The following is a 13,779-nucleotide window of genomic DNA, read 5'->3' on the forward strand; positions in this document are numbered from 1 at the left end:
TGCTGTTTGCACAGATACTCAACTCACCTGTGCTGCATGGGCTGTGGGCATCCAGCATGCAGTCGCCACCTCCTATGCTTGCCATGCCCACCCCCTTCACTAGGGCTTACTTTTGGGGGGATTTATAGGTGAACACATAAAAACCAGGCTGGGGCTTATTTTCAGGGTGGGTGATATTTTTGGGGAAACATGGTAAATTAAAAACTATCAATTCCAATTCAAATATTTGAAAACGCTCTTCTTTATTTAAGCAGAATAATCTGGGTGTCAACATAGGGAAGGATGAATGGAAGAGCAGTAACTATCATTGGAATCTTTTATGAATACCACCCTGGAAGTTTTTATGAATACCATACTGCTGTTTGCAGTAGAGTATGTTTTTTTCTAAGTTTAAAACACTTTGATTTTTTTCTGAACAGAACCTGGGCTGTTGCAGTATCTTTCATCTCTCCATACTTAGAATTTTCTATTAATCCCTCCTTTAAAATCAAGCTTAAGTCATAGTGATTAGATGAACCTGTCAATGTTGCTTCATTAGCAATAATTTATAATTGATTTTTCATTCTTATAGAATTCTTTTTTCAACTTCCTAGTCTAGCCAAGAGGGTTGGGATTTTCTGGCATGCCACTGTTTTTTTAAAAAAATATCACTAAAGATTTATTAAGTAGTATTATGGAATCTTCAATTGTGTTCATATTCCTCACAAGTTGAATGTTTTTAATACTGTCAATGTTTGTGCAAACTAACATCCTTACAAAAAGTACTCGAGTTAAATGGAATAATGGGAAACATCTCAATACCTTGAATCAATATCAGTTTATAAAACATTGAGATATAATCCTCCATTTTCAGAGCACTATAAACTTACTCAAAATGAACACATGTAATACCTGTACTAGCCAGATGCCATCTTTTGTGTCTTCTACCAATTCATAAAAGTGCATTTCACCACTGAAGTTTGTACTGGAAACAGATTCAGAGGCTTCCTCTTCCTTGAGAGCAGAATAGAGTTCACCTTCCATAAGGTCTCCTGAAAAATGAAACAAAAGATACCAGTAAAGTAACTCTAAAGGTCATATTAGTCAAAAGGGTAATGTCACAAAAAGTAAATCAAGATTATAAATTATATTTTAAAAGAGCTGGGAAAAAGCTAACAAATATATTTCTTCACATCTTATTTGGCAATTATAGTGGATCTAATGACCTGCAGATACCTGATGATTCTTAATTATTTTATTACTTTATAAAATTAATGTCTTCCGACATAAGGCAGGGCAATGGGATTCAGGTTGGGAGACGGACTTAAACATGTCTCTCCCTCTAATTGGGGTAGGTTGAATTTATTGATATAGTAAATTTATATAATTGTCCATAGGAGTATGTACTAGCACACTGTACTTCAAAACCTCTTTGGTTAGTTAATCTGGTTTAGACATGAAATTGGAGTCATTTTACTTAAAAATTTCATCCCGGGGAAAGGAATAGTTCTGTTTCATTCATTCAGATTGCAGATGAAGCAAACATACCTATATTTAAGAACACGGGTCTTAATGTGTCTATTCCAGATAGAACCTTCCCCCCTGAAGCAATTACACCTAGATACCTTGAACCTTAGGTGGACATTCCAGGAAGGGATTGAGCAAGTTATGGGTTTGTGAGAAATACCTGAAGGAGAAAATAAATAATGAAACAGCTTGGCCTAACAAAATTGCTTAGAGATGCTTAAATGTTTAGCCAAATGCTTGAAGCTATAAAAATTCAAGTAGTTTGCTAAGAGCTAAAACTGCAAACCCCTGGCACTAAGTATTTACTGGAAAGGAGTACTGGCTCCCTCTGTAGGGAAAGGGGAGAAGTACTGGCTCCCTCAATAGTACTGGCTAGGTATCAAGCTTGCTGACAAAATAAACCAAAGACTAAAAATATAAGTTTGTTATGAGTATAGGTTTGGGTGAGTCTGTTGTTAAGGAATACTATCTTTTCCCTGTAAAACAAGATCACTATATAAACTTTGCTTCATCCTTCTCTTAATGGACAGAACTTTGTATTATTTCCCATATGCAGCTGGAAAAAACTTGGCTCAAGACAATTGTGTGTCTCCACTGGTCAATTGGGTAGGGGGATATTACCCATGATATCTTGCTACAATATGGAAATTCTAGTGAATGAAATTAGTAGCTTTCATGATATAATATATGCTATCTCTTTTTATGTTACCCAGATAATAATTACTTCAAACATCAACAATAATTTATATTATTCTATAAAGTAGAATGTTTGTTTAAAACTTTATGGCAAGTAAGGCTAAAATCAATATTCCAGAAAAAAATAATCAATTTTTAGCCATTCACAGAATCAGAGGCCAATTCTCAGGAATATCATCTTAAATAATCCATGGTTTAATTCTTCCTATCCAGTGTCCTTTTCTTTGAACTTTTCCTTGCTGAGCAACACTAGAGATAAAATAGGACATGGTCTGGAGGCAGAGATTTCTATGGTGACCCCCACTGTTAAAGAGTCTTTCCACAAAGTCTGTGGCACCATTCCATATAATTGATGACTATATTTTTACAATATTACATTTTAAAACATTTTATTGTATTACGATTCTTCATTCTATTCTGTTGTAAATTGTACCAAGTTATTTAAATTTGGCAATGTGTAAGCTAAATAAATAAATAAACCTGAATTTATTTTCCATGAAATAATCCAAAATCTTATGTGGTAGCATGGTATAGTAGCAAAATATGAGAATTCCACATTCAAATGTCAATCTAGACATGAATTTTGTGAGTAGCTTAAGATACCTTCTCTTGGGCTTAATCCCATCCATCACTAGTACAGTATAAAATTAACTTAAATGAAAATATTTTACTGTTATCTATTAATTTGATTTCAACTTACAGAGATTCAAAATATTTATATATAACAAAAATGCTAAAGCAAGTATTCCAAGGAAAGAAAACCCTTAAAATACAAACACTTTAGATTTTTAAAGCCTTCCTAAAGGACAAATAACATAGATGAAGCACATTAGGCAACAGAACATGTGAATATAAATATTAAATTTAAAGTAAAAAAAAGTAAGAAAAAGCCTCACAGCAGTTCTTTGCTCATTAAGAAGATTGTCATGCCTTGTCATTCCACTATTTGTTAAATCAACAAATATAGAGTGAACATGTCAGTTACATGATCACTTGAGCCTATACATTTTTCCAGATAGAGGGCTTTTAATTTCATCTATCACAATTCATTATGCAGCTATTCCATCTTTCTCTGGACAAGAAGTTTATAAATAGAGGACAGTATCTGGAGAAATGGTTCCCAGTTTGCAGTCTATGGACTACTGGTGATCCATGAGAGTACTGCAGATGGTTCATGGCTTGGCAGCACAAGTAATGTAATATTATCATCTCTACTGGGAAGCCTACAACAGATAAATGCATTGTGATGAGTACAATGCATCTATGAGTGAGCAGATTACAAATGCAATTTCTACTAATTTGAATAAATTTTAAATGTACATTGAACTCCCTATTAGACAGGCTATATTAAATGTTTTTGCTTACTTGATGGCCTGCAAAAGCCTTAGATCATGATACAGTGGTGATGGTGGTGGTGGTGGTGGTGGGAACAGGTTGTGAATTATATATCTTGACCCTTTTTAATTATTTAGAGAAATTTAAAATTAAATAAGGCATGGTAATTTTATAGTAAAGCTCTCATCTAGAAGTAATCTATCTCCTCTTAGAGTGTGCAAAGTAATAAAATTGTTAAACAAGCCCAATATTTTTAACATTCTGCATCATTGACACATCCCGTAAAATCTGCTTCAGCATTTCTGTTTCATCATATGAAAAATCCTATATTAGCTTGAACTTTATATTGATGGAAGGGACAAAATAAAACAATCTACATGAAATTTCTTGGGAATAATGCAATTGCTGTAGAGCAGAGGTGTCAAATTCCTTTGAGGGCAGGATCAGCACTGTAGTTCTCCTCTGCAGGCCAGGGGAGGTGGGATGGATGCCTCCTGCAGCACCCTGCTCGTTTTCGCCCTCCATGGCCCCCTGCAGCACACTGCTGGTTGAAAATAGGCCACACAAGCTGTTTTCAGCCTGTTTCCCAGTCTGCTTTTGGCCCGTTTTTGGCTGGCAGAGTGCTGCAGAAGGCCATGGAAGGTGAAAACGAGGCATGCGGGGGAGGGGGGGCAGGCAACCCATTTCAGCCACCAGAGACACTGGCAGGCAAACCCTTTGATATTTCCAAGCCAAACTCGCAGGCTGGATTTAAGCATCCCATAGGCCGGAGTTTGACCCCCCTGCTGTAGAGCAAAAACAGTAAACTGAGCTTTAACACTATGTATTATTTCATGAACACGAGTGTCTACAAACATACTTTCCTTCCTCATTTAAATAATAATGAGGAATTATCTAATACAGGGGTGTCAAACTCAAGGCCTGGCGGCCAGATACAGCTGGCAGGGTGCTTAGATCTGGCCCTTGAGGCTGCCATGGAAACAGCAAAGGACTGGCCCACGGTGCCTCTGCCAGTAAAAATGGAGCTTGGGAGGGCCATGTACAATCCTTCCAAGCTCCATGTGCAACCCTCACAAGCTCTGTTTTCATTGGGAGAGGATTATAGGAGGCCATTTCAGTCAAAAACGGAGCTTGGGAGCCTGTTTTCACAGGCAGAGTGCTCAGCCCACTACAGGTGCTCTTGACACAAGGGACATCGAGTTGGCCCTGTCCACATCCCATATGTATCTCAAATGATCTCAGGAAATCATTATATTTAAGGCTATTCTGGTGTCAGAGAAAAGTTATACTTTCCTTCTGCATAATTAAAAGGTTGAGTAATTTACTTGTATTTTCTACAATGTAAGGCTTTTTAACATTCTTTATAATAGTAAATAGTAACAAAGGACGCTGGAAATTAAAAGTTACTCTGTGAACAAAAGAAATGTTCCAAATTCTATCCAGTCTGTGCCATTCCTCCTCTCATATAAGTGCCTCTAACAGCCACTAAGCATTCCACAACCTCTGATAATGCTGAGTGTCCATTAGATTGTTTTGGAATTTTCTATTGTGATTTCCCCCCAATGTTTTGTGGAATTTTGTTCTTCTGATAACTTCTTCACCTGAGTATATACTCAACAATCATACCCACAGTCTTAACATCAAAAAGAGGGGTAGTGTAATTAAGAGTTACAATGTTATGCAATAGGGAATTCTCCTATTTGGGATATTTCCTTTAATTCCTCTTTCCTATGGCTTTCATCCCAACTTACTAATTGATTCAATATGTATGTGGCATCTATTTTGGTGTTTTTAAAATATATATTTTTCTATTTATACAGATCTTGAGATTTCCCAAAGCCTAGAAAAAACTTTGTTGTAGACAGTACTTACAGAGACTTGAATTCACTATTATTAAATATGGCTATAAATTTCATTGGACAACATATACGTTAAAGACAGAACTAAGTATACAATAGAAAATTATTCCACATATCCCTATCTATTCCAGCTATTCTAGACTATCTTTAAGAGTAGATAATACTAGAATATGAATGTTAGTAGCAGAAAAATGCATAAAAATTGAAAAATTGTCTTATTGCAACAAATGGTTCACTTTTATTTTTGCAGGATAGCAAAGTTCAGACTACATAAAATTATCAAATTAGGATCTAAATTAAATTATGCTTATTAGATTGAGAAAATATCTGCAAGATATCTTAACTTCCCATTTTAGAAAAGGTAATAGCTTGTGAAATATAATTTAAAAAGCTTGGTTGAAATATCTGATCTGGCCTATTTCATTATTTTTATTTATTCATTCATAAATCATATTTATAACATCATCTGACTCCAGATGAATCTGGGTACAATCAACAATAAAACCTAAATATAAAGACTATTAATCATAGGAAACATAATGATTAACTTGAAACAATCCAATCCTAACTTTATATATCCAGATTTTCCATGAATCATTTATTTGTTTAAAGGCCAATCTTACGGTTAATTGCACATGAGCTACCTTCTAGTCTTATTTGTATATAAGGAAATATATTTCAGGTGCATAGCACATTATGGCAATTTTCTTATCTGGTCATAGTGTTTATTTGTATCTGCTTTCAAATATTAATGTTAATTCTCTCTCTAGGATATCATTTTTTACACCTAAAAAGTATTTAAAGCATCTATTTTTTTTACTACTGTTCTAACCAATATCTTAACAATTCTAACAAAGGTGTTTTAATTTTCAAATTATAAACTTGATTCCATTTCCAAATTTCTCTATAAACTTTGTTCAGTTTCATGCAGCTGTGTTGTAATATAGTTCCTTGTGTAGATGTGTGTCCTCCATGGCCTAGTTCATACTAGGGCTTGCAGAGTCACACTGAATCACACAGGAGAAAACAAACTCCTAAAACGCCATAACATCCTGATAGTGCATAACATAACATTCTGAGATGTGCCCTACCATTGACGTCCAGGATTTAACCATATATAGACTGAGCAGTAGATTAGAAATTGTACTTTTACAGACTGTTTTTAAGCACATGCTATTGCTCCTCCTGCCTTTGTCCTATCTCAGTAAAAGGGGCTCTCAGACCCCAATCTGGGTCGCTCCATCCCGAGAAAAGTTGTCTCCTGTCTTTTCTCAACATTGGCCTCATGGGCGAACCACGGGAACGTTACACAGCTGTGCATTAAGTATTGCTTTTCATTTTCAAGCACATAAATACATTACTATCATGCTGCATTCAAAAGTCCCATTAAATTTAACAAATCTTATTTTAAAGCAAATGTGTTATGAGTTGCAGCCCAACTCTTTGCTAATCTTAAGAGTATCTATATAGTAGGTTAATTCTCTTCAAAAGCATTCTGTCTTTGCATGTTCAGAGATCAGAATGGAGAGAATGGTGTCAAGTCACTATTTTGCAGAGAAATACAGACAGCAAGGAAGTAGTGAGCCAAAGGAATAAAAATGAGAAATTAGGTTTTCTTTCTTCTTAATTTTTTCCCCAAAGAAACAGATCTACAGTCTTAATAGGAACTTTTGACTATTGCTTCTAAGTTAGAAGCTACTAAATTTGAAGTCAACTTCTACCTAGAATTAATCCAGGATGACCTAATTGTATATCACAGAAATATGAATGAACAAAGGAAATTGACTTTGTACACCAAGTATGATAGGCTACAATCTATTGGAACTTTATTTCACTTCCCAATGGTTCTTCAGTTTGAAGCTACATATCAGATTACTGACTCTTGAAATAACAGAATATACATGGTAAATAACACAACATTTAGTCTGTATTCTATGCAATTTTTCTTGCTGATTTTGGGTCTGGGTCCCAAATGCTACTGTCCTAGAAAGGAATCAATCTATCTTTGTCAAATTATTTTTATGTTTTACATTTTTTTGTTTTCATGACAACCATCAAAAGCCAATGATATCTAGATTTTCACATTTGATATGATTTTGTGCTGCGTAAGAATATGGTAAGAGTGGATATGTGTGCATTTAGGCCAATTTTATTTTCATGTATACATAATTATCAGACAGATTACACAGAAACATAAATTCAACTTTTCCTTTTAGGAGATTTAGGTGGAAAACTGGACAGAATGAACTGATACGTGATGTGTATTGGACTGTAAGCCAACCAAATGAACTTCATTATAGCCAAGCTGGAGAAACTGGTACTCAATTGACAGGAAAATGATCTCTAAATTGTGATCACTGGTGTATTATTGAATTTTCAAGTGTTTTTCTTTAGACTTCCATTATACTATTCATGTACCATTGCTTAAATTGTCCTTTTATCTGCTTTGCCTTTTTAGTCCACAAGGTCATAGTCATATAAAATACATTTGAGAATAAGTAGGCTGATTATAAAGCTTTTTGTTCCTTAATGATATACATCTAACCTGAACTCCAATTATAGCTGAAAAGCATATAATACATGTACATATAATAAATAAAAATATTTCAAGCACAACATTGTATAAACGTGTTACCATTAAATATAAGATATGTTTACTTTAAGAACTGGTGATGTAGTCTTTATTTATATTTATGAATATGAACTCTAGAAGTATATGATAAATATAATCAGAATTATTAATATATATTAATATAATAAATAATTAAGAGCCATGGTGGCGCAGTGGTTAGAATGCAGTATTGCAGGCTAATTCTGCTGACTGCCAATTGCCAGCAGTTTGGCAGTTCAAATCTCACCAGCTCAAGGTTGACTCAGCCTTCCATCCATCCGAGGTTGATAAAATGAGGACCCAGATTGTTGGGGCAATATAACTGATTCTGTAAACTGCTTAGAGAGGGCTGTAAAACACTGTGAAGTGGTATAAAAGTCTAAGTGCTATTGCTATCGCTATAATCAGAATTAAAATATAAAACATGGATTGAAAACATATCTCAATAAAGTGATAGAATATATATGAGAGCCAAAGTTCAACCATGCATATTTTCAAATAAGAATCTGATAGAAATCTTTTCCCTCAGTGTGTTATTGTTTCTTCATTGACAACTCACTGTGGCTCTTGATTACATGCCAAAGTGTACAGTAATAAAAATATAGTCTCCCCCAGATATAAATAGTTGCTCAACTCTGAGCTAGATGGGACAATGGCTGTTCTTCATAATTGTGTTCTTGTAAATTATTTTCTTTTAGTTCTGAGGAAATAAATCCTAATCTTATTTTTAGTTAGGGAGTGGTACTATCTTCATAGTTTTAATGTGAACAAGTTAAAGAAAGGAACTAAAGGATTTCCATGAAGGATTCACGTGCCCTGCTATCAATCATCAGGAGCCCACAAGAAAAATATGCACATTCTCATATTCTTTAACAAGAAATGAAACTGGAGAGGAAATGGTTTAGTGGCAGATGGCTAAATGTCCATCCGTCAAAATTTAGTCTGCTTTTGTAGAAAAAAATTTGCCCAAGTTTATTAACAGAAAATTTTGACTTTTTATGTATGTTTCCAGCAGCTCAAATCAAAAGGGACAAGAAATGACCAGAGGGAAATGATGTACTTGCTACAGCCTAAGTGGTCAGTCAGTGTGTGAACTGGGAAGATGCTATCCCCAACTGTATCATCTCCAGGATCATGAATGAAGTGTTGCACACCATTTATACAAGACTTGTGAGAAGAGGAAAAACATTGCTTTTGATCTAGAGCTAAATATAAATTTGGCTGCCTCCAGAAAAGATTGGGTATAAAATCAATGCCTTTAAAAATAGTAACCACTTTGTGTTACTGTTGGTGGGATATGAAGAGCTTTATTATAAGGAGGAAACTTGTAATATTGTTGAATGAAACACTAAATACCAGGCAATCAAAATAGTAATCTATGCAACTTGAAGAGCGATATATGTAACTTCTGTGAAAACATCTTGAAAGATTTCCTGGTCTATTGAAATGGTGCATAAGGTTATGTTACCCACAAAATATTAACTAATTTATGTTATCATATTTACAGCTGCATAACAAATGTGAAACTTGAAAGTATGCTTGGAAGGAGAAGATATTTGCTTTGAAGTGTTTACTGGCAGTCCTCAACTTAAGGACCACAATTGAGCCCAAAATTTCTGTTGTTAAGTGAGATATTTGTTAACTGAGTTTTGCCCCATTTTACAACCTTTCTTGTTAAGTGAACCACTGTAATTGATAAGTTAGTGACTTAAGTGAATCTAGTTTCTCCATTTACTTTGCTTGTCAGAAGATTGCAAAATGGGATCACACGACCTTGGGACACTGCAACCATCATAAATATGAACCAGTTGCCAAGCATCTGAATTTTGATCACATGACCATGGGAATCATGTTATGTATGCAAAGGGCACAACTGAAAAACAGTCCTAAGTAACTTTTTTCAGTGTCGCTGTGACTTTGAACAGTCACTGTTGTAAGTCAAGAACTACTTGTACTTTACAACAGTTTGGGTTTTTTTTTTTTTTTTTGAGAAAAGCCATGTAATTTAATTAATTACAGAACTCAGTAATACATTTAAACACATTTCTGAATATCAGTTAACTTAAATTTGAACAGTTTGTTTGCAATGAGAACTTGAGCATTTATTTGGGATTGTAGCAGTATCTATTGAGTATTTTCACCTACATTCAGAAAGCATTTTTGTCCTTTATACTTTTGGCAGTATATGTTTTTCCATCCTGCTTCTCCCTTCCACTCAGAGATACACTTAAATAATTCCTATTGGGTGACAATGCATTTCAAGCCTGAGGCCATTACTAATTTTATTGAATGTCTTCTATTCTCTTAAGGCACTTGTCACATCATAAAAGTCTGCAAATATATTTAATGAAGGAAAAAATGTTTGGGAGTAGGACAGCAATATTGAAAGATAAACCTTCATGAAGATACTCTCCTTACCTGATTTCTCAACCAGCTCTCTGACATCTTTTTTTTCCAGAAGCCCTGAGTACCCAAGTCCCCTGCATTCCAAAATGGTCTTCAGTTTTTTAAAACTCAGTGCCACTGGGTCCACCAACTGGGTGGCAAAGAAGCCAGTTTCATACCACACAATGGCTTCAAAAAACCTGGCCAGAATAAACAAGACCAAAAAATAAAGAAGCAAGAAAAACAGTTTCAGCCACATTTTTCTTGTGAGTGGATTTTCGACTCTCAGAAGAGAGTCCCTCAGTCCTACAAGAGAGAGAGAAAGAGAAACGTCCTGATTATAGGAAGCAAAGAGAGCCAGGCATTCTAAACACTTTGGGTCTTGTCCCTAATGTCAGGATCTTTCCCTTTTTCTCCCGCTTTGGAACAGAATATGAACTGGTCGAATGGATAGTGAATAGAAGACTTGTCTGGAGGCACCTAAGGGGAAACACTGGCACTGGCTTAAGGCAGCCAGGGAGTCACCACTCCTTTCAGACCAGCTGATGATAAGGCAGAAATACAAACGGGTGGTGGTGCAATAGAACTTTACCGTGAAAAGGTGCTTGAAGAGGAGAAGGGCTGGAAAGCTTTTCAGGGATGAAAAAGGACGCCCGCTTAAAGGGGGAGGGAATTCTGGACGGCGGCAGCGAAGGGGGTGATTTTGCGTTAGAGGTGTCAACTGGGTTATTGGGGAAGGAGGGCCTTCGAAAGGGAAGAGAAGACCCGAAAGAGGGATGGGGGGCACTTCTCGGTGGGGGTAGGGAGCAGAGCCGAGGAAAAGGGCAGCCGGACTAGGCAGGGCGAGGCGCCTCGCTTATTACCCCTTCACGGGCAGACGGCGGTCCTACTTCTGCTGGGACCGCTGGCGGTGACTTGGCTGGGCTTCCGCGTGCCCCGTCGTCGTCGTCGCCTCCCCGCGGCGGAGCAGAGCCCGAGCCGGAGGAGACATAACAAGTGACGTCTACAGCCGCGGACGGCCGCAAAGGGAGGGGGAAGGGGAGGGATGTGGATCCAGAAAGCCGGAAAGGAAGAAGAGATCTAAGCCAGCCGAACAGTTCTTCCTTCCTGGGCGACCAACTACGGCACTCACCCCCGTGACTAACCTGGGCGTTGCTCCCGCGGGTTTGTTTACCTAGAAAATCTGCTGGTCGGTCAAGTTGAAATGCCTTACCGCCGTGCGTTTAAGCGCAGGTCAGGAAGCTGGCCTCTTCCTTTTTAATCTGCCCGCGGCGATTGCTAGAGACAAGCAATTATCTCCTTTCCACCCACTTTTTGTACTGGTAGAGAAAACAGCGGGAGCAAAAAGAGCCAATGGAGCAGTTGGTCTTCTCTTTCGGTTCTGCAGTCCCTATTCGAAAGTCAGTTTAGTCGGAAATGGTACCTACTAAATGCGCTTACATTCCGAGCTCTAGTTCATTTTCAAACGAAAATCTGCAGAACAATGTCGGGGCTAATGTTAACTAACATTAAAATCATGTTTCCTAAGAAGAAATATAGAACTGTGTATTATATTTTTAAAAACCCCCCACGAAATCTAAATAAATATTCTTGCAAGTCAATCATGCTGTACAAGATAAGATTATAGTATAACATAATTCAGTATTAAAGTTCTATATCACAATCTCATTGAACTATTTTAAACATAGCATTAATCATTGATTTATTAAATAAACTATAATTGAATTCACAACTTCCTAAGCCAGTAATCAGATACATATTGCATACATTTTTCAATGACTGCCTTCTAAATAATCCAATCACATAAAGCCATATCACAGCTTAGAAGTGGTTGACAAGAGTCATACTCTTGACATTTTCCCATGTTTCTATGATATCAAATACAGAAAATTGTAATTTTTAAAACATTAAGAACAATGTATAGACTTTTTACATGTGGAGTGAATACAAGATGAAGACAACACTTGCACACAGCAAAAAAACAAACAAAACACTGTCAGGGCAGAATTATGCTCTGACCAGTTGTAAATAGGGAAAGGCCTTAATTCTTTGATTAGTGCTATGTTTAAACTGGTTCAGTGTTTTACTGGGACATTGCTCCAATGCAGCTTCAAGATATATAAAATGTTAGGTATTGTCACCTATTACTACAAAGAAAAGCCAGGTGATAGGCAACTGAACTGAATTGAAACATCTGTGATCATGTAACTGATTAAAATTTTCTCTGCTAGCTTCCCACAAAGTCAGTGATATGTGAGGTCCTTGTTTAACAACCCACACGGTTAACTAAATATAGACTGCTAAGTAGATATTTAGATAAGATCATACTATAAAGTTGCAATTCTATGAGTCCTTACATTGAAGTAAACAAAACTTTAGAAAAACAATTGTAGTCCTAAATTAATAGCAACCTAGTAAGACATGAGCTTTATATAAAAAAGGCAGGATACAAATAAATATATCAGCTTGCCTTCTGAAATTGTGGGTGCTTTATCACTGGAGGTTTTTAAAAAACTGGAGAGTCACTTGTCTGAAATGTTATAGGAGACTGAACTAGAAGACCTTCAAGGTCCCTTCAGCTCTATTCTGATTGAATAATGAATCATTGCATAATATATGCACATTCACTTCAACTTTTCAGCAATGGTGTGTTCCTGTTCATTTTATTAAATAATATTGTATATCTGGGGAGTCTCTTTTAGATAGTAGTAATTACCTTCTAAGACCTGAACCTGCTATTATTGAGAAAGGCAATGAAAACCTGGTTCTTCACCCAAGGCCACATTGGACTTTGACCCATACTTCCTCTGCTCTGATATGCTTTGCCATCTTCTATCCATTATATAGTAATTAATTTGATTGTTGTGGTACTGTTAGCAGTTGAGCAACGTACAAATTTAATAAATAATAATACTGCAGGCCAAGGTCACACATTGCAGTAAAGCACACTGCAATGTGACTAGTAGTAGCTACGAACTCAGCCATTAGTTTGTAAATGGTGGTTTACTACTCAGCATGTAAACCTGACCAGCTGGGAGTTAAAAACATGGTTAAAGGCCAAATTTTATTTCAATGCGCTTATCTGGTTTGAGGGTCCCTAGGGAGGACTCTTGTATCTTCTCATTTTGTTAAACTGCAGCATATGGCCTGAACTAAAGTATGGTCAAAGATTTTTTTTCTTTACAAAAGTGAATAACAGCCATTACAAACATTAATGCTTGGCGGAAAAGCAAAGATAACACAACTAAATACAGTTAAGAAAAATTCAACAAAGAGGATGAGAAGAACATGATTTTCTGAATCCAGTCTACTAATCGATTATATTTTTATTTTTTTAAAAGGGGACTCCCAATAGCTCAGTTCGACGAATCCACTACTGAAGGTTTC

General features: G+C 36.2%; 1 protein-coding gene across 3 annotated transcripts in view; it reads right to left on the reverse strand.

The window, feature by feature from the left end:
- LOC106543052 (charged multivesicular body protein 3) overlaps nucleotides 1–11,434 on the reverse strand; it is a 47,907-nt gene extending 36,473 nt beyond the window's left edge. Inside the window, exons 1-3 of one of the 3 annotated variants that reach the window (XM_087713322.1) lie at nucleotides 11,256–11,422; nucleotides 10,426–10,698; nucleotides 892–1,031 (exon numbers count right to left, since the gene is read on the reverse strand). In XM_087713322.1, the coding sequence (XP_087569448.1) occupies nucleotides 892–1,031; nucleotides 10,426–10,651 (366 nt within the window). In that variant the 5' untranslated portion in view covers nucleotides 10,652–10,698; nucleotides 11,256–11,422. Of the gene's footprint in view, nucleotides 1–891; nucleotides 1,032–10,425; nucleotides 10,699–10,984; nucleotides 11,116–11,255 lie in introns of those variants that run through there. The other 2 variants (XM_014065703.2, XM_087713319.1) reach the window with 2 other exon arrangements.
- Nucleotides 11,435–13,779: the final 2,345 nt, after the last annotated feature.

The sequence above is a fragment of the Thamnophis sirtalis genome, unplaced genomic scaffold (assembly GCF_051295495.1).
Source record: "Thamnophis sirtalis isolate CommonGarterSnake01/CBP01778 unplaced genomic scaffold, rThaSir2_p1.2 scaffold_4, whole genome shotgun sequence".
Classification (NCBI taxonomy): Eukaryota; Metazoa; Chordata; class Lepidosauria; order Squamata; family Natricidae; genus Thamnophis; species Thamnophis sirtalis.